At 43.1% G+C, this 27,861-nt stretch overlaps 1 protein-coding gene across 1 annotated transcript in view; it reads left to right on the top strand.

Annotated features, from left to right (window-relative positions):
• LOC137436886 (plexin-A1) overlaps positions 1-27,861 on the top strand; it is a 427,871-nt gene that overhangs the window by 255,886 nt on the left and 144,124 nt on the right. Inside the window, 1 exon segment of the mRNA XM_068131094.2 lies at positions 21,902-21,995. Within this exon segment, the coding sequence (XP_067987195.2) occupies positions 21,902-21,995 (94 nt within the window).

Below are 27,861 nucleotides of genomic sequence, written 5' to 3'. Positions count from 1 at the left end.
CACTAGATAGTCCATGCTCATGTGCTTGCCTTTGCAGAACATGACAAACGTAACGCAAGCGTTTGTACAATCTGCTCAGGTTCCATGTATTTGCCATACTATTAGGATGAGTATGGGACAGATATATAAGCTCAGAGCATACTTGTGGGCCAGCCTATTAGTGTGTTGAATGTGATGTGTACGTAATGTGATGTAAATGTGATGCTACATACGGAAGAAGGAGAAGGCAATTCGTGTGAAAGCTTCATCTCTATAATGGCCGATGCTTTATAATGGCCGAATAACTGCGAGCTTTATAATGCCCGATGTCTTACGTGCCTGCTAGGCAGACCCCAGATGTGAGCATAAGTATATGTATGCATATTGTTATGAATTTTGGGGTAGGGGCATATATAGATTTAGGTAGATCTGAATAGCTATCATGCTTCGTCTGTCGCGATAGGGAATCTTGATGTAATAAGTTCTGTTAGCCCGGTTTGGCGGATCAAGTGTGTACCTGTGATCATATAAGGATGCTCGGGTGATAGGTAGAATAGGGACTAAGCTAATTCCCCTGTGTGTCAGACATGGTGATCATTCCTTTGTCCCGTATGGCAGCAAATCACGTACATTAGCTATATCCATTAGTGCACCACATTAATTAATTCCCCTGCCGCCACAATGACTGACCGAAAAGACTGACAGGAAGCGGCCGCGTACTACGGTGCCATGGCAGGCAAACATCGTGCAAGGCAGGCTGAGGCCACACCCACCGTGCGATGGATTGACCCCGAGGGTTTGGTGGGCGGATCGCACGACTGGTGGGAGGGGACTCGAAAATTGGTAATTTTGGCCCGGATGGCCCGGATGACGTCAGAGCGGCCCGGACAAGGGATTTGGAGCGGCGGACATTTTCTCTCTTCACCTCTGCCTCTCATCCCTTCTTGCCGTCTTGCGCTTGGACCTGTTCTTGCCTTCATATATATTTTCATATATTTTCCGATATATAAATATCTACATACATATATTATACAGTCACGTGAAAAAGTAAGTACACCCCATGTAAAGTTTTGACTTTTTCAACATATTTCAACATACAGCTATTTGATCTTCATTTCAACAATATTGATAGATAAAGGTGATATAATATAACAAATATCATGAAACATTTACATTTTGTAGTTCATTGTATAATTTAAATAAACATAAATGCAAATTTCGCATGTGGAAAAAGTAAGTACTCCGTTGGCTCTAATAGGTGGTATTGCCCCCTTTGGCAGAAACAACCTCAAGTAGGCGTTTCTTATAACTGTCTACCAGTCCCTGACATCGACTGGGAGAAATTTTTGCCCACTCCTCCATGCAGAATTCTTTCAGCTGTGCGATGTTTGAGGGGTTTCTTGCATGCACAGCTCGTTTCAAATCCCCCCATAACATCTCGATGGGATTTCGATCCGGGATTTGACTTGGCCATTCCAGAACCCTCCATTTCTTTCTTTTCAGCCATTCAAAAAAAAAAAATTCTTTGGTGGATTTACTGGTACGTTTAGGGTCATTGTCATGTTGCAAGGTTCACCTTCGGTTGAGCTTCAACTTTCTGACAGATGGCCTCACATTATCCTCAAGCACCCTCTGGTGCAATGAAGAATTCATAGTGGATTCTGTGATGGTGAGCTGCCCAGGCCCTGATGCAGCAAAGCTGCCCCAAACCATAATATTTCTACCACCATGCTTTGCAGTTGGTATCAGGTTCTTGTGGTCAAATGCTGTCTTTGGTTGTCACCAAACATGTCTTCTGGTACTGTGGCCAAATACCTCTACCTTTGACACATCTATCCAGAGCACATTGGTCCAGAAGTGCTCGTCTTTGCCTCGGTGTTCATTGGCAAACTTTAGTCTTGCCCTGACGTTCTTTCTGGACAGCAAAGGTTTCCTCCTGGCACACCTCCCATGTAGATCAAATTTATGCAGCCTCTTTCTAATGGTAGACTCGTGCACTTTGACATCAACAGTGGCAAGAGCTACCTGTAGGTCCCGTGATGACATTCTGGGGTTCTTAGAGACTTCTTTCAGCATGTTGCGGTCTGCTCTCGGGCTGAACTTGCTGGGGCGGCCTGGCCTGAACAAGTTGGCAGTTTTTTGGAATCTTCTCCACTTGTGGATGATCTTCTGGACAGTCGAATGATTGATTTCAAATTGTTTGGAGATCTTTTTAAATCCCTTCCCAGACTCATAGGCATCTATAACCTTCTTTCTGAAGGCATCAGAGAGCTCTTTTGATCTAGGCATGGTGACGCCGCACACTTCAACAACAAAAAAGAGCAAACCAAACTAAATGTCTCAGGTTTAAAGAAGACAGGTTCCTCCAAGATCCTCTCGGACGATGTTCTAATCATTTGCACCTGAGCTGGTGCACCTGATTCTAATTTTAGGTATTTGAAGTAGTGATAAATGTAGGGGTGTACTTACTTTTTCCACATGCGAAATTTGCATTTATGTTTATTTAAATAATACAATGGACTGCAAAATGTAAATGTTACATGATATTTGTTATATTACATCACCTTTATCTATCAATATTGTTGAAATGAAGATCAAATAGCTGTATGTTGAAATCGTCAAAACTTTACATGGGGTGTACTTACTTTTTTCACATGACTGTATGTGTGTGTGTGTGTGTGTGTGTGTGTGTGTGTGTGTGTGTGTGTGTGTGTGTGTGTGTGTGTGTCTGTGTGTGAGAGAGAGAGAGAGAGAGAGAGAGAGAGAGAGAGAGAGAGAGAGAGAGAGAGAGAGAGAGAGAGAGAGAGAGAGACAGAGACAGAGACAGAGACAGAGACAGAGAGAGAGAGAAAGAGAGAGAAAGAGAGAGAAGAGAGAGAGAGAGAGAGAGAGAGAGAGAGAGAGAGAGAGAGAGAGAGAGAGAGAGAAAGAGAGCAGAAAGAGAAAGAGAGCAGAAAAAGAAAGAGAGAAGAAAAAGAAAGAGAGAAGAAAAAAGAAAGAAAGAGTAGAGATATATCGAACGAACCCCATTACTGTCGTGGGTACCAGGAAGCAAGTACTACACCATCTATTGCTGCTGGAATCCTGGCCAACAGGAAATGCCTGCCATACATTAACCTGTCTGTAGTACACAAAACAGTTCTGGGAGCAGCCAGGAACAATTTTAATTAATACACACATGTATTCATTCAGACACACACACACACACACACATATATATATATATATATATATATATATATATATATATACACACACACACACGTTGTGGTTTTGGGAAACCGCTACGCAGGAATGACAACTACCATACAGGTCCCTTAGAATAGTTATTTCATAGCAGAACATTATCTTAGTCCCTTCCCCTTGTTTTGGTTAGTATGTCATGCATTGGAGATGGAAAGTGAGGCCATCCACTCATAAGGGGATAATTTGCCAGGCAATGCACACAGGCTCAAAGGCAAACCATCCAAGCGTCATAGTAAAATTCCCTTCGCCAAAGATCGTCACAGTAAAAGTCCCTTCGAGCGGGCTTGTGGGGGTGGGGTGGAGCTAATGAGGGCCCAAGAAACCCTTGAATAGCCCCCACCCTCGCCAGTGCCTGACAGAAAGGCCATGGACTTTGTGCTCTCTGCTGCTGGACTGGACTCTCTCTTTCTGCACGAGGCCATGACGGACTCTTTTTCTGCACGAGTCCACGGCGTACTCACTCTCCATGTGTCCCTGGCCTTTCCCTGAACAGTTCCCGACGCACACACTCTGACGGTTCCTGATGCTTTTTGCCTGCTCAAGTTCATGCTGGGGATTGCTTTTACCTGCACAAGTTTGTGCTGGGGATCGCCTCTACCTGCTCGTGGTGCTCGGTGGCGACGTCAAGACAAAGGTCGTCGTGAGGAGAAGCCAGAAGGAGCATCATATATTCCACAAGCATCGAGTAACATTGTAACCATTTGGTAACAGGAATGCAATGTTCGTTTTACCCTCCCCCTCCCACGTGAATGTGTCATGGCTCATGGGTGCCCTTGTTGGTCGTGTTTCATTTGTCGTGATTATCATAAGGCACCAAGGCACCATGAGCACCAAGGTCCCTTCTTCTTTACTATTTTCAAGTTCAACTGTACATATTTGTAAATATATCGAATCGTTGAACGTTTCCTTTCTAACTGTCCGTGAGTGTCCTTTCTTTCATTGGTCTGGCGCCATTGCTCGCACCTAGCGAATGGGAGGTTATCTGTCCCCGGTTAATCGGCTCATAGCATCAGCCCGGCAGTTACCAAACAATTGCTCGGCCGTTCAAATATCCATCCAGGAACAAAAGTGGTACACCACCGGAGGGTACGTTCCCCGATTGGAACCATCACTTGGTACAGGTAAACTGTGTCAGATGGTGCGGACCCTGTTATCGTGCGACGGACCAATTGGCATTCGTCATCCTGGTTTGCAACCTGCTGAAGTGCGAAGTTATTCATGCATGGCAGCCTCAGGTCCGGTAAGTTCGGGAGGGAACGGAGGCGAACCCCGTCATAGGAGACCCAAACCCCGCAGCCATAACCTTTATTTACACTCGTAAACCACAACTTCAAGGTAAAAAACCAAATTCTTAATAAAAAATACAAAACTAGAATACCTTGTTTGGATAAGCATCCACCCTCCTTATAATAGCAGTTGTGCATTAGCTCAGATGTAACCAATCACCTTCAAAATCACACACCAAGTTAATTGGCCTCCACCTGTGTTAAATTGTAGTGATTCTGATTATTTCAGAATCAAATCAGCTGTTCCTGCAGGTTTCCTCTGCTGGGTAGTACATTTCACACCAAAGCCTCAACCATGAGCACCAAGGCGCTTCTAAAATACCTCCAGGATAAAGTTGGGGAAAGGCACATATCAGGATATGGGTATAAAAAATATTTCAAATGTCTTGAGTATCCCTTGGAGCACTGTCAAGACAATCAATAAGAAGTAGAAGGCATATGGTACCACCAAGACCCTGCATAGATCAGGCTGTCCCTCCAAACTAGATGACCAAGCAAGGAGGAGACTGATCAGAGGTCACCCAGAGGCCAATGGCAAATTTGAAAGAGCTACAGGCTTGTATGGCAAAGACTGGTCATTGTGTGCATGTGACAACAATATCCCAAGCACTCCACGAGTCTGGCCTGTATGGTCGGGTAGCAAGAAGGAAGCCATTACTCAAAAATGCGCACCTTATGTCCCGTTTGAGGTATTCAAAAAACCACTCTGGAGATTCTGATTGCATGTGGCAAAAAGTTTTGTGGTCTGACAAAACCAAGATGAATTTTTTGGCCTAACTGAAAAATGTTACATTTGGTGCAAACCCAACACAGCACATCACCCAAAGAAGACCATCCATACTGTGGAAGCATCGTGGTGGCAGTATCATGTTATAGGGATGTTTCTCTTGAGCAGGGACTATGGCACTTGTCAGGATAGACGGGAAAATGGATAGAGAAGAATCCTGGAGCAAAACTTGCTGCCCTGTGGCCTAGTTAGAGCCTCGACCTAAATCCAATCGAAAATCTGTGGCATCACTTGAAAATTGCTGTCCATCAACACTCCCCAGGTACCTTGACTGAGCTTGGACAGTTTTGTACAGAAGAATGGGCAAATATTTCCCAATCAAGGTGTGCAAAGTTGGTACAGACCTATCTCAACAGACTCACAGCTGTAATTGCTGTCAAGGTGCTTCCACCAAGTATTAACTCAGGGGGGGGGGTGGACACTTATCCAACCAAGAAATTCTAGTTTTGTATTTTTAAATAGTTTTCTGAAATTTGTAGAATTTGTTTTTCACTTGGAAGTTGTGGGTTACGTTGTGTAAATAAAGGTGGAAAAGACTGATTTAATGCATTTTAATTCCAGGCTATAAGGCATCAAAAGGTGAAAATTTTGAAAGGGGGTGTAGACTTTCTTTCGGCACTGTATATGTATACTGAATATCAGGATGAACGCTTGATATTATGAGTTTCTCAAGCATTTCATCAGTCACTTGAAACCAACAAAATGTACACCGCTTAATGTTTTGCTTCCTTTGCATGCTGAGATGATTGATTGTGTAGAGGAGAATGAGCTTGTCTTATTGTGATTCTCTCCACATGTTGCCACGAATAATACAGTTTAGTCTGTTATTTGATTTATTTGTAAAACACACACACACACACACACACACACCCAACCCAGCGGACTTCTGCTGAGGGTTCTAATGGTTATTGATGAATATTGAATCAAGTCTCACATATATTTCTAGTAGCTTCTTTCACTGATGTTCTGGAATATTCCCTGCAAATCCGTAAATCTCCTGTTGACCTCTTACCATGTACGTTGTACTTGTGTTACGAATAAGCCCTCACAATTCAATGAATAAGTGAGACTCTTCTCTTTGGATTTCATTTTTTAAAAGCCATTTGACAAGCTCTGACATGTTGAAGTGATGCTCATGCATTTTATATACACTACTTATTCTTTGTCCCGCAGTGAGTTAAGTCCCATCCTTTGTTCAACGAAGGTGCTCTTCGAATGATTGACTTGTGTTTTGGTGTGATGATGTTATCATGGGACAAACCTTAAAATTTTAAACAGTCAACTCGAAGATTGCCTCAATAATGACTCTCTCTTTCTCTCCCCTATGCCTGGTGTTGGCTTAGCGGTTAAGGTGGCTGGATTAAGATCTTGGGGTCTTGAGTTTGAGACCATGTCATGCCGGTGAAATAACAACAGATGGGGTTGACTCAGCCTGTCATCTTTCAGAGGTCGGTAAAATGAGTACCACATTACTGGGGTAATACTCCATTTGAGTATCCTGAGTCGGAGTGGTGACCCGTCTGGGGTTGGACTTCTTAGCCAATGAAACTGTTTTGGAACCCCTATGCACCACATGTCATGCAAGGAATGGTTATTCCTCTCCTCCACGTGCTCCATTGATAGCAACTTATGACATGTCATAAACGTAGCATGAATAGCAACTCAATTTCATGATACTATCGTGCTTGAGGAAAGAAAACCCCAATCCTGCTGTCGGATGATGGGGGAATGTTGTTCCATGATTGGTTTGGCAAGAAATGGCACTATATTTTCACAGCCAATCATGGACCCAACTATGTTTCGGCAGAAACTACACCATTTCATTTGGTTGCATTTACTGTGACATGGCATACATTTTTTCATGCGAGGATGTGAAATGAGAAATTTGACAAGGATCAGATATAGTTATTGTCTGATTTTGAAATGTGAACTGATTTTGGTGTGCGTGTGTGTGTGCATGTGTGTGTGCGTGCGTGTGCGTGTGTGTGTGTGTGTGTGTGTGTGTGTGTGTGTCATGTATATAAAGCTCTTCCTAACCAATGGCTCACTTAAGGATATTAATGTTTAGTACTTTCTCGGTGTGCTAGAAAGCTGAAATTTGGCAAACTGATGTAACTCGAAACAAATATCCAGGAACGAATCACAAAATATCCTTAAGTGCAAATAAATGTCGGCTTGTGCAGCCTCACTCTGCTCATGGCGGGTCATGTGATCCAATACAATGGGACGTCACGTAATCTTGCACGATCATGATCGCTCACTCATGGAGCTGGTGCTTCACGGTTTTATGGCGGTACGATTCGAGAAGTGTCTGTGGGCTTGTATCATTTATGGATGATGTACAGTAAGTGGTAATAAGTTGTAAACATTTATTGATGACAAACATTGGGCAGTCACAAGCCAGTGTTACAGTGCATACCTTATAATTAGGGTAGGGGTCAGCAAACTACGGCTAGTGGGCCGCATCCGGCTAATGAAGAGATTCCCTCTGGCCCGCCTAACCACATTTGGTTTGGACTTCAGACACTCGGAACGTGTGGCTTTTGCTTAACTTGTATTGCGCTAGCCACACTCTCTTCCTGCACTGTACACTGTTTGTGCTGTGCTGAGGGAAGAGATGAGTGGGAAGGCGTAAAGTGCTTGTTACGCCTGCAGCACTTTCGTCAGCCTATGACACTGGTGTATTTATGGAAGAAGATGGTGAAGATACCCAAGTTGCTCATGCCACAAGTTCTCCACAGCACGGCAGAGAAGGAAGCGGGAATACAAGGAAGGCGTTGTTCTCGGTTGTGGGGGAGAGAGAGGGGGATGGGTGAGAGAGCACGTGCATCATGTCTGGCTCTTCTCAGCTAGCCCATCCCCCCTCCCACCCTGATGTTAGGCACGATCAAGCCTACTTGGAACACTGTACTGTGGCAGACAACACCACCTGCCAATCAAGCCAGCCCGAGGTAGGATCAACAAGGCGCCCAGTGTGCCTGTGCCTGCCGAACCCAATTACGGCTGTGCTTGCTGCTGTCTTCACGAGAGAAAAACAGACTATTATAGGTAAGGATGCTAACTTAACAAGGTAATTAGCCACACACACCCCCCTCAATGATAATAGTACAAGGGCACTGGATTACCTCCGCCACAGTCGGGAGGCGGAGGCTATGTTTTCACCCCTGTGTGTCTATTTGTCTGTCTGTCTATTTGTAATCAGGATATCTCAAAAGCTTATGGACGGATTTCGACGAAATATGGTGGAGAGGTTGGGTGTGTGATAAGGAAGAATCGATTCGATTTTGGTGAAGATCTGCATATGGATTCCGATATGAGAATTATTTAATTTTTGGCAAAATGATTACCAGCTTACTGGGGGTGATATGCCATTTGAGGCATTTGAGGCATTTGAGGCATAATCCACCAGGCATAGGGGAAATTAAATAATTTAATTATTATATATATATATATATATATAATATATATACATATAAATATATATATATATATATATATATATATATATATATACTGAAACGCAAAAGAAACTTACCACCTTTGAAACCTTTAAATATCAACAATAACACTGCGTGTAGTAAATGTGTGAACTTATTTGTGGACAATAGTGTCCTCACTGTCAGACAAAACGGTCACGGATGGTCACTTGAACCTTCAATGGTCACTTCATAGCACAGCTGTTGAACAGCCGTTTTGACTGTCAGTGATTAGCCAAGGGGTACGGGATGATTTTAATGAGCTGCACGTGATGTCTTGATATTGGCTTTAAAAAGGCCAGTGCAAAATGGGCATTTCAATCAACATGCCACGATTGTCAAGGGATAAACGGCAGCGTGCCCTGGGCATGCTGCAAGGCGGACTGAGCTACCGTGAGGTGGCACGTCGCCTTGGCTGTTCACACCAGACGATATCGGCCCTGGTGGACAGAGACACCCTCCACAACTCTGCAGATGACAGACCTCGATCAGGGAGGCCAAGAGTCACCACTGCAAGGCAGGACAGGCAGATGGTCCGAAGTCACCTGCGGGATCGATTCCGTCCAGCATCCCGCACTGCGGCAGAAACTCCGGGGCATGCAAACCATGGATCTCCAATGATACTGCACGAAGACGACTGCATGACTATGGTCTGACTGCCAGAAGACCATACAGAGGCCCCGTGATGATGGCTGCCCATCGCCGCAACCGACAGAGATGGTGCCAGCAGCATCAGCCGTGGACCTTGGCGCAGTGGAACGAGGTCGCTTTCAGCGATGAGTCAAGGTTCTGTGTGGACAGTCCTGATGGGCGTGAGCGTGTCTGGAGAAGAACTGGCGAGCGATATGCCGATTGTTGCGTGCTTCAAGCCAACAGGTGGGGTGGCCCAAGTGTGATGGTGTGGGCCGCCATATCAGGCCGGTACAGGACGCCACTGGTGGTTGTGGATGGGAATCTCAACACCCAGCGGTATGTGGATAACATCCTGCGACCTCATCTGCTGCCATTCCTGCTAGACCACCCAGAACTGAGAACCCTTCAGCATGACAACGCTCGTCCCCATGCTGCTCGCTTTACCACTGCATTTCTCCAAGGCGAGAACATCAACACCATGCAGTGGCCTGCGTTCTCCCCTGACCTGAATCCCATAGAGCACCTGTGGGATGAGCTTGGGAGACGCGTAGTTGGCAGGGCCAGGACATGGGCAGAGCTGCTTCAGACATTGAGGACTGAGTGGGACAGAATCCAGCAGCAATCCATCCAAAGACTGGTAGGCAGTATACGCCGACGATGCACTCACTGCCTGTATCCAAAACAATGGTGGCCACACACGCTATTGAAAGGGGACTGACATTGCACCCTGTGCTGTTCTGTACTGTAGAACAAACTGATGAGATGGTGTATCTTGGTCAAAAACTTGACATGTCATCAATAAAATGCCAATGTTTCAATTATCAATTGTTGGTTTGTTTTATTTTTGAACTGTTACAATTTTATTACATTTCAAACAAGTGATGTTTCTTTTGCGTTTTCGGTCTTTTTGAAGTTGGTCAAAATGGTCAAATTTTTTGGTCAAAATGCCCATTTTGCACTGGCCTTTTTAAAGCCAATATCAAGACATCACGTGCAGCTCATTAAAATCATCCCGTACCCCTTGGCTAATCACTGACAGTCAAAACGGCTGTTCAACAGCTGTGCTATGAAGTGACCATTGAAGGTTCAAGTGACCATCCATGACCGTTTTGTCTGACAGTGAGGACACTATTGTCCACAAATAAGTTCACACATTTACTACACGCAGTGTTATTGTTGATATTTAAAGGTTTCAAAGGTGGTAAGTTTCTTTTGCGTTTCAGTATATATATATATATATATATATATATATATATATATATAATATATATATATATATATTATATATACAGACTTGGCATTTAATATGGAAATTTTTTTTTCTTGACTTGGGTTTTACTTTATTAACTCAGTATATCAATCTTGTGAGTTTCTTTTACACTTTGGTGATTTATTTGTTAAAAGAACCATGTCACTGATTGTCTGTCGCAGCAAGAAGTCAACAACAGGATTATATCACAGGTGGCGTGGCAAAATGTACGGACAGGTGCATTTGATGATTGGCTTCACAGTCGGGTATACAAGGGTTGCTGCGTTCTGTATTAGTGGAAAACAACTGCTGCACGTCTCCAAAAGTTATTGCCGCTTCCTCTGGAGATGGTCCGTCAACTCGACAATGCTGTTTGTCATGGAGTGGTGGCTTTACGAAATTACGGCATGAAACAGCGTGCTATTGCTCGGCAGTATGGCATCACTCAAGGTCAGGTGTCAAAGATCCTGAAACGAAATGCTCAGAGGGGTGTCCCTACTCCAATACCGAGGCCAGGACGTCCCCGCAGAACCAGAAGGAGGGATGATCGCCAGCTGCACCGGTTAGTCCGCAATGGCCGTTACCAAGTCAGCTAATCGGCTTAGGGCTGAGTGCCAGCAACTGACAAATGTGCCAGTATCCAGAAGGCTAGTCAACCAACGACTGGTTCAAGCAGGCTATCGTGCCAGGCATGCCCTGAGAAAGCCACGCCTGACCAGACAACACCGCCAGCGCCGATTGCAGTGGGACAGAGAGCACCGTCAATGGCAGCCAGGACACTGGAAACATGTGATCTTCAGTGACGAGTCTAGATTTCTGGTCTATCGTCAAGATGACTGCGTCCGAGTGCGCAGACAAGTGCATGAAGCCTACAACAAAGATTGTATAGTGCCAAGAGTCCAAGCTGGAGGTGGTGGGGTGACCGTTTGGGCTGCTTTTCATGCAGGGGGCAAAACTGACCTGGTTGTTCTGAATGGAAACCTGAACCAGTTCAAGTACAGGGCCATTCTGGAAGAAACATTGCTTCCATTTGCTCGTGCAGCCTTTCGAGGAAACTTTGTCTTCCAAGATGACAATGCACGGCCTCATCGTGCTCGCATGATCTTACACTTTCTTGCTGACAGTGGTGTAGAGCATATGGAGTGGCCTACCATGTCCCCGGATATGAATCCGATAGAGAACTTGTGGGCAGAATTAATGCGTCAAATCGACCACTTGGACCAGCAGCCGACCTCTGTGCGTGAATTGCAGCAGGCTATTGTCACTGCATGGCACGCGATTCCTGTCCAAACCTTGGAAAATCTCGTGAACAGCATGCCTCAACGTGTATGTGCTCTCCTGAGTGCTCGTGGGGGTTACACGAAGTACTGAACTGTAATTTTACTGTCCGTAATCCCAGTCGTAATTTAACTTTTGTTTTTGTTAAAAAAAATTTGGGCTAATGTGCAAAATAAAGAGATACTTCTGGAAAACGTACAGAAGTTTAACACAGTACTGTCCACGAATTGAGTTCGATATCAGTTTACATCACTTTCAAGGATCAATTTATTTGTTTCGAAATGTCAAATGTGGTTTTTGTTTCTTTTAAAGGTCACATTAACAAAATCTAGAATAATTTCAACATAATTCCAATGAACTTTTGGTTCTAAGACATCTTGAAAAGTAAGTTCACCCCCACAAAAAAAATATTCCATATTAAATGCCAAGTCTGTATGTATGTATGTATATATATATATATATATATATATATATATATATAACTGTAAGAAATAGTAGAAACTCCAAAGTACGAGCAGGGCGTCTCATTTGTATTGAATATATAATCGTTAGATTAAATAAGACGCGGACGTAGCTTCAGGACGTCGATCTTTAATTGTCGACCAAGCTTTCGACCAACAAAGGTCTTCTTCTGAGTCAGCCCCAAGTTCAACGGAAGTGGGCAGAATTAATGTGGCAGAAGTGGGCATTCCGTTGAACTTGGGGCTGACTCAGAAGACGACCTTTGTTGGTCGAAAGCTTGGTCGACAATTAAAGATCGACGTCCTGAAGCTACGTCCGCGTCTTATTTAATCTAACGATTATATATATATATATATATATATATATATATAAATATATATATATATATATATATATATATATATATGGATGTATGGATGTGTATATATATATATATACATATATATATATATATATATATACATATATATATATATATACGGCTGTGCTTGCTGCATCTATATATATATATATATATATATATATATATATATATATATATATATATATATATATATATATATATATATATATATATATATCTATATATATTATATATATATATATACATATATATATATATATATATATATATATATACATATATATATATATATATATATATATATATATATATATATATATATATATATATATGGATGTATGGATGTATGGATGTATGGATGTATTTATGTATGTATGTATGTATGTATGTATGTATGTATATATATATATATATATATATATATATATATATATATATATATATATATATATATATATATATATATATATATATACTTATATATATATATATATATATATATACACACATAGTTATGTCGGTGGGGTAGAGCAATACCTAGAGCCAGGTAGATCTGAATAGGTAACATGCTTCGTCTGTCGCGATAGGGAATCTACCTGTAATAAGTTATATGTTAGTCCGGTTTGTCGGTTAAGGAGTATACCTGTGAACATACCAGGATATTCGTGTGCTAGGTAGTGTTAGCGATTAAAGATAACAGCCCATGTGTGTCACACCTGGTAATCAAACCTTTGTCCCTTATGGCAATGCTCACCTGTAGACACTTATATAGGCCCTTTATTGCACACATTAATTAAATTCCCTTCCCTGACAATGACTGGAAGAAAACGGACAGGAAGCCAGGCCAGGACACCGCCGATGTTGGCTGCCACCGGTCGCATCATGAACTTGCATAGCAACATGCCCAGGAGGCTTGTGATTGGAGGGAAGGAGCTGGGAGGTTTGGTGGAAGGCGCTGGTTGGTGGCACGCCAAGGCTGACGTCACCGCCCAGGTGATAAAAGTGCGCTGCATGACATTTCAGCAGCTCTAGCCCTTGTGCTCTCTGGCTGTCTCGACGTGTTTGAAGCTCTTGCGCTTCTTCTTGGTCTTGAGAGGTCCTGATGGTCGTTGGCTCGCCATCTGCATGGTGCTTGGAGCGGTGCTCGGTGCTTGTGCTTGGAGCGGTGCTCAGTGCTTGTGCAGGAGCGGGGCTCGGTGCTGTGAACAGGCGGGACCTCGTGTGCGAACGGAGAGGGCGTTGGCTCGGGCCTTCGCGGTGCTGTGGTGCTGGAGCGATGGACCTCGTGGTGTGCAGCGGAGCTTGGAGCCGCGTGGGGACAAGATGACGGACAGTTAAGACGCACCACATTCTACATTACATAACGAACGGTTTTCTTTTATTAATTCATTCCTGTGTCTCGTTTCTGAAGTGAGGTGTTTGGGATCCCAATTTAGGCCCATTATTTGATTACCATCGCATTCCTTGTTATCGGGTGCCGTGAATAAATCTTTATTTTTGTACATTCTAATTCAGCGTTCGTGAGTTCATTAATTCCCTGCAGGATCGAACCTGCCGTCGGTTCGCTGAAGGTAAGCGCTTTTACCACAGCTTCCACTTCCGTGTTTCCGTGCAAAATCCGTGTTTGTTCGTCGCCTCCAGTAAATCTGTTCTGGTCCATCCGCGGTCCCTGGTCTTAACCGGAAGGGTCCGCGCGACAATATATATTTATGGATATATGTCGGCTTGTGCAGCCTCGCCCTGCTCGCTATATATATATATATGTATATAGGCAATTCCACGACGTTACGGAGTGACGAAAAATCCCGTTACAGAGTGACGAGTCAATTTTGAGATTTCCCCCAAAGCACCAAATCATTTCTAGATTACGCCAGACTTTCATTCTGAACCCAGCTGACTTGCTGGTGTTTAAACATCTAACACTTTAGAAAATAATAAAAATAAAAATCTGAACTGAGAAAATATACAATAAACATATGCAAAAGTCAAGAAATAGACAAAAGAAATTGAGAACAATTTACGAGTGGATGACCAGAAACAAAACAAAGTTTGGAATTTATCAGTTGGCCACATCACAAAACTTCACATGACTGCCCTGCAAAAGGTTCCCTTTCCCAAAGGACATTCAGCAAATACATAATGATTGCGATGGTCGAGGGATGGCTGAAGAGGAATCTGACGACTTGGTTGGAATCAATCCAGGATTTATCTTCCACCTCTGGGAATGTATATGCCAAATCAGATAGGCCCGCTTTTCGCAAAAATGATACTTCCAAACAACCATCATCTACTATCTGAGTCACCTGGCCAACAAACAACTTCTTAGATTTTTTTTGTGACATACTGCACAGTCACAAAATCACCAGGGTGCACTTGGGGTTGACTGTCTGACCTGGGGCGCTCAGCGGGTGCTGGACTGGCAGTATTTTGACATTCCAAGAATGATACATGGCACTTGGGGTGAAGACTCACCAATTCAAATTGTTCCGCTGTTGAGTACATAGAGGCGCTCACAACATATTTCCTCACAGGTTTCACACAGTGTGTTTGGTGTGTTTTCGGAAGCGACGTCACTAACTGCCAGCGCTCGTCCAATTGCGACTGGCACTTCTGAATGTCTCCTGCTGCGATGAATAAAACTTCGATCTTTTTGCACTGTGCCGCTGCTACGCGGAAGAAGGATTCTGCATCAGATACAGGATCCCCAGCCAGATTTGCCAACCAAACTCTCCTCTTTACCTCACCTCCTATGCCATCAACAGCGCCCTTACCGTGAGATGTGGCAAAGAAATTCCAGGATAATTGAATCTTGTACAATTCTTGAAGGAATGTTAGATCGGAAAACAAGAATTTCTGTTTAAATTGACTGGCTGCCCCCATCTGAAAAAAATCAATCGCCCTAATCCTGGGGTCGCGTGATATCAGTGTGGTGATGATATTGGACAGGAAGGTATGAACAGCATATTTGCCATGCTGGAGGTCATCGCTAACAATAACGAAAGACTCGGTAACATTAACATCAATCCAGGCACACACTGTGAATAGAGTGACTTGGACGTGGCTCCAACGAGCACTCTGGATTTCATTCTGTTCTATCGCAGCATAGTTCTCCGCAAAATCGACCTGGACGACAACGCGATCACCATCAACTGCCTTCCTTCTATCTTCAAAGAAGTAGCTCTGCTTCCTCTTGATGAATGAGTGCAAGCTGAAGTATGGAAGTTGTTTGCATATCTCATGCAGGGCATCGTGAACAGTCCCATCTTTAGCTACTTTTGTGGCCCGCTGCTCAATTGTCTCCCACTGAAACCACTTCAGCGGCAGGTTAGCTGTTTCGTCGTCGACAGAATATACTTTGGAAAACTTGGTATGGCATTCCTGACATTTTCCTGTCATGCAGTTGTCCGAATCCTGATCACATACAATGCTTCCAAGGAATTCACGAAAGTTGGTCGAAAGTCCAGGCACATGAGATGACAAGGCCTCCATTAAGAGGCGCATATTTTCATGATATCTACAGAAGCAGACATTGTGCGGAAACTTTGAATTGAGGCATACATTGGCTGGACGAAGTGCTGCGAATTTGAAGAAGCCGATCTTGATGTTTGGATATTTCTCACAAAACAAACTGTATGCCTCTCATATTGTCCTCATTAGGAAACTCTTTTGAACCTTGTCCTTCCGTTTCCCAGTCTTAATGACCACAAAGTCTTTCTTCCCTGGCGACATCCATGAAATATCGGGCTGCTCATAAATTTTCTTAACAGCATCACTAACATCGGCAGGAACTTTGTGCTCAGGAGCATACTTGCTTTCCGTGTCAACTTCATGTCGGGTAGGTTCGTTTCCGACAGCAAGCCGTCTGATAACAGCTTTGCATTTCTCCGGTGATTTCGGGAGGGCCTCTCGAGCTCGTTTAACAGCCTTGCCTATGCTGGAGCTGTTCTTGTAGGCAGGAGACCGAGAAGTTGGAACAGGACTCACAGTGTTTTTGCCCTTCGCACGACATCTCCGCTGACGTGCACATTCACTTTCCCTTGCCTTCGCAACATTAGGAGCACGCGCCTCTCTCTTGCGTTTCGCATCCAGCTCCCTGCATTTTTCCTTGTGCCTGTCTCGAAAACGCTTTTGTCGCTCGGCAGCAGTCAATGGCATCCTTTCTGTAATATGAATGCATCGACAAATTATCCATATGAATTGCACCGTACCCTTCTATGAATCATCTAAATTCTAAAAGATCATGAAATGTTTTAGGCCACAAAAACTGACAGTAGAGGTTGTAAGCGGCTTCACTCAGCTTGTCCACTGCAAAGTTGGTGGTCCGCAGTGGCGCGGTGATTTGTCTAGTTTTCCTCTTACGATGCATATCCGCAGGTGACAACAGAGGTGTAGTTTGTACTCACCGATTGCTGGATGTAAACCGATTTCAAAACCGCTCAAGATGACCACGGATAAACTTGAAACTTGTCATACGGAAGGAAAATCTGGCACGCAATGAATTCTGGGACAGCTACTCTGCCGCCACCTTTTTTCAGGCTGAGTTATCAATTGTTTGACAGAATGAGTCACTCCGTAACGTTACGGAGTGACAAGTTTTCTTTTTAATTTATTTTTTGTAGATAAAAAAAATAAATTATACTGTACAATGATTGGGTGGTATAATTTCTTAATGACCCTGGATTTATTTGGTTTTTCATCCACCAGTTAAAGAGAAAAGTAAACAAATGTCAAATTTTCGTCACGGAGTGACATCTGACTCCTAATTTGAGTGTTAATTAAGCATAGAAGGACAACTCATATTTTTTTCAATTGGTTTTGAAATAATCTTCATACAGGTAGCTTCTGATGGGATAGCATTTGTTGACTTCATACCAATGAATTGAGAGACAAATTAATTAATAGTTCTTTGCATTACCGAGGGCCAATTTTACTGCGCTTTTCAGTAGAATGACTTCATTAATTGCAACGAGTGATGTAAGCCAACAGAGCAAGCTAACTCAGTGATCTTGATATTATCTGAAAGTACATGTTTTCAGCTTTCATGTGGTACATAACATGATCTTTTTCAGTCAAATTTAAAATTTGACTTCTGCGGACCGTTTCTCGTGGAATTGCCCATATGTATGTATGTATGGATGGGGGGGGGGGGGGGGGGAGATTCGGCACCAGTCTTCCACAAGAAAGTCAATAAACTCACACCTGTTTGATGAAGGTGGAAAACGCTGTCTCAGGTGTTGTTCCAGAATATCCCATAAATGATCAATTGGATTCAGATGTGATGACTGAGAAGGTCATGCATGAAATATGGATAGCATCAGTGTCATGCTCATCAAACCATTGAGCGAACACACATGCTCTGTGTATGGGGGCATTGGGGATCTCCCCTTGCAGCCAGGCTAGCCATAATTATAGCAACCAGGCCTATGCAGCATTTTTATACATGACCCTAAGCATGCTGTGATGTTATTTGCTTAATTAGCACATGGGCCACACCTAGGTGGAAGTCGTTGTTTGGTGTCCCTCATTCACCCAGGTGTTTCCATTTATTTGTCTGCATATATAAAAGGTTAACATTGACTTTTGTCAGAATTTTGTATTTCATAGCAACAATTAATCTTACCTCTAAGTTCATGACTGTCCAGCTGGGGTTTCATGCATATAATTGAAATATCATTTCAATATCATTTCAATATATATATATATATATATATATATATATATATATATATATATATATATATATATATATATATATTGTTACGGATTCGTCACTTCCGTTGTTGTGGTTTTCATCCACTGAAAACATTTTTGATTCCATGTACTATTATTGTTGTCGTTTAAGGGAGATAGAGGTTACTATTTTCAAAAGGTAAAAAAGTCGATGTTTTAAATGAAACCAGAACCGGACAACGAGGAAGAGGAAGAGGAGGAAAAGAAGGCGGAGCGAGTGAGTCGGGGAAGAAGCCTAGCTGCTTCGAGGTCTGGAGCAAACGTGGACGAACGGAGGTCACTAGCGAACTTCGGGTTTCCCGGGAAAGGGATTCTTGCGACAGAGTTGTTATCGCTGTGACAGATCAACCTGCGTGTCAGGTTTTGGCGGTTGATTCCGAGGAGAATCATCGTCGTGCCGTTCCGCCACGAGAACGGGCCGTCGGCCATTTTTACCTCGCGCAGGACTTGCGCTTCACTCAAGGTTTCATCTCGCTTCGACCATTTTCACCACATTCAGACGTTGATCTGGTGTGTGTGTGTGTGTGTGTGTGTGTGTGTGTGTGTGTGTGTGTGTGTGTGTGTGTGTGTGTGTGTGTATTTGGAGCCGTGAAACGTCCATACCCGAGGGTGTGATTTCCCAGTCGCCTCGAGGGCGCCTTTGCGCAGCTTTGGCAGCAGGACTGTAACTGCCAACCCAACGGGATTCTGGTCTCGATTGGACATTGTTCTAACGATCGCTGGAGCGGATCGACTTTGGCTTTAAGCCGGAATCAACTTTGGCTTGAATCCGGGATTAGAGACATTGGGAATCTTCTTCTTTTCGCTCCCTTGGAGCACAGTGAGTTATATTGTACGAACCTGATGGTACCATCATAGGAAATATATATTGGTTGTACAATTGATTACTATTGTTGGTTGTACAATTGATTAACCCTGGTGTTGGGCTAGCGGCTAGGGTGCCGGCTTAAGATCCTAGGATCCTGGGTTCGAATCCCGGTCGATCGCTGAATTAACGCCAGGGGGGTTGACTCAGCCTGTCATCCTTCCGAGGTCGGCTAATTGAGTACCAGTTCACTGGTAATTCCCTGTTTGTCGTTAAAGGCGGCAAAAAGGGTTGGCGTCAGGAAGGGCATCCGGCCGTAAAACATTGCTTCAAAAGGGGGACCAAAAAACAACAACAACCACGGTTCCCGAAAAGGCCAACCCCCGCTTTGCGGCGAAAAATGGCCTCTAAAGGTGGTTATTTTTTTTTTTCAATTGATTACTATTGTTGTTGTACTGTTATTCTTGTGTGATCTTAATACAATACTTGTTTGTTTGTAACAATTGGTGTGGCTTCACCGTTGATCTTTGACATACAGAATAACACATTTTTCTGCCGTGACTCCTCTCGGGGCTCGGAGGTACACCGTGACCAGGGGGTTTGGGGAGGAGCACGTAACGATATATATATATATATATATATATATATATATATATATATATATATATATATATATATATATATATATATATATCTATATATATCTGGGCTGAGCTGTCCTGAGCAATATTTTCACCACCTGAGGCACTACTCCAATTATCTACAGCATACATAAAGGAGGTCATTGTGTTTTGATTGTGCAAACATGGAAACTGCTCTGCATTCCATTTACCAATTAAATTTTGATGTTGTTGGCTACAGGAAAACACAGTTTCTAATCTTCTCACATCTGAGCTCACATTCTCGCTCACATTCTCTCACATTCTCGGCTGAATTCTTCTTCAGTGTGAAATTATTATTCCAGTCATTAGGGGTTCACCTGACATGCTGATGTTTACATTCCAGAAAAGTTCTGGATTGAATTTCCAGTAGAATCCCATTGGTCTGAAGTCGATGTGTTTTTGGACTAAAATAATGTGCTGCATCGTGGAGTATGTGACCTTCCAGAATACACGCAGAACTCGTTATGCCTTGTAAAAAATGGAAGTGATGAGTATTGCTCGGTGTCCTTCATGTGAACTTGCGCAGGATTTTGAGCCAAGGCCAAATTCCAAATTTGCCTCATTAGGTCCAGTGTTGGCCCCTGATTTCACACAACGGCCTCCTGAGGTATTGAGATAATTGAGCCTTTGACTGATCAGATCAGATTTTGGTGCAATATGTCAAATATGCGTACCTGAAATTGAATGAATTGCCGCACAAGTGTTCTGATACAGGAAGTAATAGTGTGTGCATATTTGATTCTATGGTTGAATCATTATCAATAAATAAGTTTGGTATTTTAATTGCAGGTTCAGGAGGTCATTGATTCTTCTTCAGTGTGAAATTATTCTTCCAGTCATTAGGGGTTCACCTGACATGCTGATGTTTACATTTTATTTTATTTTATTAACTGATTAGCAATTGATGTGTAATGATGAGTAATTGATTTGTTTTTTACTTGTTGGGCTAATTGATGAGGTTAAAAGCCATGTAAGATTTAATGCCATTAATTTTGTAATGATTGGTTACTCGGTTTAAGAAACAAATAGCTGTGCAGTTGCATGAAATCAAAGTTTCATTCAAGGGTCATAGGTCGGACACATTTATCGAGGCACACCAACACACTCTCAACCACACCCGGGACGGGGATAAAAGCCACAGGAACCGGCTCCGAGCCACATCGCACAATGCCGGGCTCACCATGTCTATAAATTCCAGTTCCTCTACTGCTCCAGATTCCCATGGCGTCTCACGCACCCACCTTCATGAAACGCAGCCCTGGGGAATGAAGCGTGAGAGATTTGGCCGGCCGCCATTGTGTTCCCGATGGTCTGCAAGGGGAAAGCAGCTTGAAGGCCTAGGCAAAATGGCTGAGCCTGTGTCGATCCCTTCCAGTTAGCGGGTTTTTAGCTGCAAACCATTTTGTGGATTTTCTCGGCTGAATGGAGTTGCAAAGGAAAAAGGTAAATGGGAGATAGTGTGCTTAATTTCTTTGTTTTGTTTTCTTTTTTGCCAATTTATTTCCTGACACAGCTTACGTCTGGCCTCTGGGAATAACAATGCTTGTGAAATCAGCAGACGCTGAATTCAGACGAGAGCTTTGGCCTGAAAGAAGCGTGAGAGAAGGCCGCCCAGGCCTGTAGCTGGTCTGGATCAACATGACAGGCCGCAATCGCATCCTTGTTAGAAAACACAAGGCTCCATTATGATTCCATGCATTTGGGGACCCGGCACAGCTGCTTGGCACAATTCTCAATATGCACAGGAACTAAAGAAATATTTTTCTTTGCCCGGTTACATGAACAAGCATTCCTGAAAGCCTTTGAGGTCGTTGTAACTTAGAATATGCTATTAGCGAGGCTGACAGTTTTATTTGGCGTGTGCTCTGCCCCCGAGATTTCTCCTCAACACACTGATCTCCCCCCTCCAATCATCCTTCCACTACTCACTTCCTATCCCGACAGTACGCTTACGAAGAGGACGTCGGGGACTTGGCCGTAAATTTCTCCGTAGTTTGGAACGGCGACTTCAGCATTGACAATCCGGCCAATATCAAGGGTGAGATATATATACCTGTTACCTCAATGGACATGTTTTTACAGGCAATAGGTCTTTTTTTGTTGTTTTGTATACTAAGTCGAGGCTCGTGTAAGAGCAAACACGTTGAACATATAATAAAGGCCCTCTCCCTCCCACAGATCTCCCAATGTCCCTGCTCTCAAATGTTGTACTTGTGTGCTTCCCTCTCTCTCCCCCATCTTGTCTCCCGCTCCCATTATCTTATGTTTTATGTGTCAGTTTCTCTTTTTCTGATTAATGTTAGCTCTTACAGGAGCCTCGATCTTGTATGCAAAAAAAAAAAAAGGGGGAGCGGGAGACAAGAGGGGGAGATAGAGGGAAATACAACAACAGGTTTCTCAAGATTTATTGATTGCCAACTAGGCACAGCCTTTTATTTAATTTTTCTCAAATAAAAATTTATTAATTTCAAATAAAATTTCATCAATTTCAAATATAATTTCATTTATTTCAAATTAAGCTTTATTTACTTCAAATAAAATTTTATTTTCATGGCCACGGCTGACTTTACTCTACATTGTAATTGGCTTGCAAATCAGCTTTAAACAATCAGAGATGAGTTCAAGATTTCTTGGACGCGGCCTTGCAATAGGCTAGGCTAGATCACATTGCCAGGATGGTTTCGTCTGAGAAACGGCCTCATTGTTTCTTCATGCTGCTCATGCCTCATATTGACTAAGTCCACTTCCCTGAGTTCCAGTGCACTCTCACTTTTTTTTTCTTATTCCATTTGGATACCTGTCTATTCCTATCTTTGGTTGGTTTCGCGCTGATTGCATGGTGGAACCCATGAAACGAAAAGGCTGTGACTGTTCTGTCATCTTACAAGGTCTCATTCCATTTATTTGATTTATTTTTCAATCGGAATTACGGGATATCTATTTATTACCTACAAAAAGCAACATTTTGGAGCTCCATGTTCGCAATCGATAAGGCCTCTTGCACTAAGGCCTCATACCTCATAAGGTCAAATATCCATAACCTTGTTACCCTTATCTCCTCAAAACTTCCTTTCTCTTTTTCTTACTCTCTCCTTCCATTCTCAAATTGGTTTCTCCATTTTTCCATCCCTCCCTCACCAACAAAATTTCCCTTTATTTGAGCGTACTTAAACTATAGATTTTTATATTTGATTTTTTAAATTTGATTTGGTATTTGATTTGATTTGATTGGATATTTGATTTGATTTAATTTGAGCACACTTAAACTATGGATTTTTATATTTTATTTTATTTTATTTATTTATTTTTGATTTTTTTTGATTTGATTTTATTTTATTTTTATTTGATTTGATTTGATGTTTTATTCAATTTGATTTGATTTGAGCGTAGTTAAACTATAGATTTTTATATTTCATTTTATATGATTTTTAAAATTTGATTTTTAAAAATTTGATTTGATATTTGATTTGATTTGATTTGAGCATACTTAAACTATAGATTTATTTATTTGATTTTATTTGACTTTATTTGGTTTTTTTTTTATTAGATTTTTTTTTTTGTATACAGAATCGAGGCTCATGTAAGAGCTAACACATTGAACATGAAAAGATGCACAGGCACATAAAACAAACAATGAAGGGAGTGGGAAACAAGAGGGGGAGGGAGAGGGAAGTACACAAGCACAACAACAGTAGAGAACAGGGATGTTGGTAGATCTGTGGAATGGGGAGAGCTGGGGATGAGGGAGGGTACACGGTATGAAGCAAATGAACACTACTAGGAATTTCACTATGAGGAATTTCAGGAAAGAAGTTGGGGATTGAAAGAGGTGGATCTGGGGTGAATTAACGGGAGTAGAAAAGATCAAGGTTTTGGATGGGGGAAGATAAGAGATGGTGGTGAACAGCTGTTTTAAAGACCTGGAGGGAGGAGAGGTATTGAAGAGAGTGTGAGAGTTTGTTCCAAAGTCGGGAAAAAAGAGGAATGAAAGAGTGAAGGTGAGCAGAGAGCCTTGATTTTGGCAGTTTCACCAGAAGAGGGTTGCCAGCAGATCTTGTGCATCCTGCAGGAATATTTAGGGGCAGAGCACAGACAAAGCAGGGGGAGCAAGGCCAGAGAGGAGTCAGTAGAAGACAGAAAGACCACCAACCTGTCTGTGGTGAGAGAGAGAAAGGCCCTCAGAATCAGCTTCACCATGGGAGAAACCAATGATTCTGAAAGCTTTGGTTTCAAACGTGTGAAGCCGAGCTAGGTGTGAGGCAGGAGCACCAGCCCAGAGGGGAGAGCAGTATTCCATTGAGCTGTGGATGAAAGCCTTGTTTGTGGTGAGGAGCTCAGAAGTGCCAAGAAAGGACTTTGCACGACGGAGGATGCCCAGTTTGCGACTGACTTCGGAGGACAGCTTGGAAATGTGGTTTTCCCAGGAAAGATCATGGCAGATAGTGAGACCCCAAAAGCTTGAGTGACAGAACTTCTTCAAGAGGATTGTTCAGAAAGTAGATGGGTAAGTTGTCCAGACGGTCTTTTTGGAGAGACAAAGTGAGAGTGTGAGATTTGTCAGGATTGAAAGACGTGTTCCACTTGTTTGACCAGTTTGTTTTGTTGGAATTGTTTGACCAGAAGAGGAGATGAGAGAATTCCATTCCGGGCCACATGTTGACTATGACAGGAGAGGAAGTCTACCAGCAATGCGTGGAGATTTCCATGGATAACATAGGAGGAGAGTTTGGTGAGCAGAGCGGGGTGCCAGACCGTATCGAAGGCACGTGATATGTCAAGGGAGACAGCTCTGATTTCCTGTTTCGTGTTGAGGACCTCCATCCATTGTTGAGACAGCAGAAGCAGGATGTCCAGAGTAAAATGACCTGGTTTGAATCCAAATTGATGATCCGAGATCAAGCCATTGGACAAGAGGAAGTATTTGATGTCGGAAGCGATTATGGATTCCATGACCTTGCTGATTATTGGGAGCAGGCTGATTGGTCTCTAGTTGCAAGGATCTGTTTTTGCACCTTTTTGTGTAAAGCGGTAATGTTTGCTGATTTCCAAGATGATGGCAGATGACCTTGAGGAAAAGAGAGGGTGAAAAGAACAGAGAGAGGGTGAGATAGAGCAGCAGAGCAGGAATTTAGGGCCCATGAGCTGATGCTGGTCCAGTTGAAGAATCAGAGTCAAGGTTTGACAGAAACTTCTCCACCTTGTCAGGAGAGAAGGAAAAAGAGTCCAGGAGCAGCTGCGTATGACTGGGTAAGGTGGGTACAGAGAGAGATGGGTTTGGTACACCAGAATTTGAGGCAAACACAGAGTTGAGGCATTCGGCTTTGTCACATGCGGTGTCAGCTGTGTGGCCGTTTGAGGTAAGGGAGGGGATGGAGAGGGAACAAACACCAGAAACAGATTTGATCAGACGCCACTAGGATTTGGAGGAGGGAGACAGGTTTGAGAGTTCATTAAAAAAAACTTGAGGGTAGAGAGATAGTGCTTCCTGGCACTCCTGAGGGTAGACATACATGTTCTGAGCTTTGTGAAAGGAACTGAGATTGCCTTCAGTTGGATTTGCCTTCCAAGAGGAGAAGGCAAGTTGTTTCAGGGCAACTGCCTCACCACAAGATTCAGTGTACCATGGACGGGAGGAAGGGTATGACACTATGACAACTGAAGATGAGAAGGGATAAATCTGTGCATGAGAGAGAGAGAGCAGTTTATTTTGGAAGAATTCCCAGGAACAGTTGATGTCAGAGGCAGTAGAGATGGGAGACCAGTCCAGATGATAGATGGCTGCTTGCATCCCCTGCCAATTTTCCTGAGTGAACTGCCAGACTCGCCGGCATTGAGGCCTCTCTGGGAAAATGCCAGGGAGATGTTAACTTTCACAAGCACATGACCAGATGAACCAATTGGAGCAGAGGAAGAGCAGGAGACATTAGTTGGAAAATGCTTTCTTACCAAGTCGATAAAGGAGGAATTGCCATTGGAAGAAATCTGGGTTGGAAAGTTCACGGATTGTGTCGGTCCCACGGAGTCACAGAAGACCTTTGCTGAGGTGCCGTGGCTGGTGAGAGAGGTATCCACACCCAGCCAGCTGGCATGATGACAGTTGAAGTCACCACATATGAGGAAGAGAGAGTTGGGATGAGTGGATAGAAGTTGGTCCATGTTGTCAGACAGCGAGATGTAAATGCAGTCATCACTATTTTGGAGGAAGGTACAGAACACATATGAACAAAAGGTGGGAGTGGAGGGGAAGCCGTAGCCAGAGGTACTCCTGGGGGTGGGGTGGAGAGAGGGCAGTGCAAGGAGATTGAGGAAGAGAGTTTTTGATAAAGATAGCAACCCCACCACCAGGACGAGGCTCAGGTCTATCATACCGGAGGAGGGAGTAACCAGGAAGAGATATTAAGGAATCAGAGACATCTTGAACGAGGAAAGTTGCTGTTCAGCAGTTTAAGTCTGGTTTGTCAGGAGCAACCTGTATGGAGAGATCAATCAGGTTTGAGCGAAGCCCCCGGATGTTTGAGGTCCATACCGTTAAGGAAGAGGGAGCAGCGGGAGAATTGGGGACAGGGGAGGGGAGGGGTTGGGTAAGATGAGGGGTGGGGTAGGGTAAGATGAGGGGTGAGAGGGGGAGGTAGGGAGAGCTGTTGATGGTGTGTCAGAGATAGGAGAAAGGGAAGGATGAGGAGGACAAAAGGTTTGATGGGGGGAGTTTTGAAGGGGAGGGTGAGGGGAGAGATTTGAAGGGGAGGGGGGAGATTAGAAGGGGAGGGGCAAGTGGGGAGATTTGGAGGGGAGGTGAGGGGGGAGTTTAGGAGTGAGGGGTGAGGGGGGAGAATTTAAAGGGAGGGGTGAAGGGGGAGTTTTGGAGGGGAGGCGTGACGGGGAGTTTAGAAAGTGGATGATGAATGACAAACGAACATAGTTTGTTTTTTTTACAAAAATTAACATTTAACAAATAATGACAAACAAACAAAGATTTGATATTTGATTTGATTTGATTTGATATTTTATTTTATTTGAGCATACATAAACTATAGATTTTTTTTTTTTCATTTGATTTGATATTTAATTTGGTTTGATTTGATTGGATATTTTATGTTATTTTATTTTATTTTATTTCATTTGAGCACACTTAAACTATAGATACCATGAAATTGTTTCCTTCTTTTGATTATATTTATTATTCACAGAAAATAGCAAGCTGGAAGGATGTATGCACACTCACCTCTGAACTGTCACCTGATTTTGAATTCTGACCCAAGATGTCATCTGTCTGGCGTTTCAAACTGGCATCCCGTCTACCAGCATTCCTTGGTGGATGGACTGACAGGATGGCCAAGAGATAGGCACACTCACCTCTAAGCTGTCTAGCCTGGGTTTGAAACCCAGCTGTAAACTGCCATCCCGGTGTTTCACAGCCAGGTTGATTCATGAATGTGTGTGTGCCGTCCTTCGGATGGGATGGATGTTAACTGTGACAAACTGGGCGTCCCATCTGCCGGCATTCGTTGGTGGACGTTTAAGATCCCATGATGTCTTTCATGAAGAGTAGGTGAGCTATCATCAATAACCTCGGCAATTTACTAATTCCTGCTCTAACCTAAAGGGGGCGCTGCATCAGTGGAACAGCTGTATGTCTAGCCAATGATGCTACCTGCAGCAATGTGCTCAATATGAAAGAGGAAGAAAAAGGCAGAAAAAAGTCCACCTTGTGAAATTCCGAGCAATAATATTTCCCTTTCACATGTAATGTTTACACGTAAACTAGTGATTATAAAGCCACACATTATTGTGATTTGTTGTCATGCATTCAGTCTGTTATGAATGTAATATTTCACGCATCGCTGTTATCTCTCTCTCTCTCTCTCTCTCTCTCTCTCTCTCTCTCTCTCTCTCTCTCTCTCTCT

This window comes from Myxine glutinosa, chromosome 11 (assembly GCF_964187855.1).
Source record: "Myxine glutinosa chromosome 11, kmMyxGlut1.1, whole genome shotgun sequence".
Taxonomy (NCBI): Eukaryota; Metazoa; Chordata; class Myxini; order Myxiniformes; family Myxinidae; genus Myxine; species Myxine glutinosa.
This window is presented reverse-complemented; position numbering and strand designations above follow the sequence as displayed.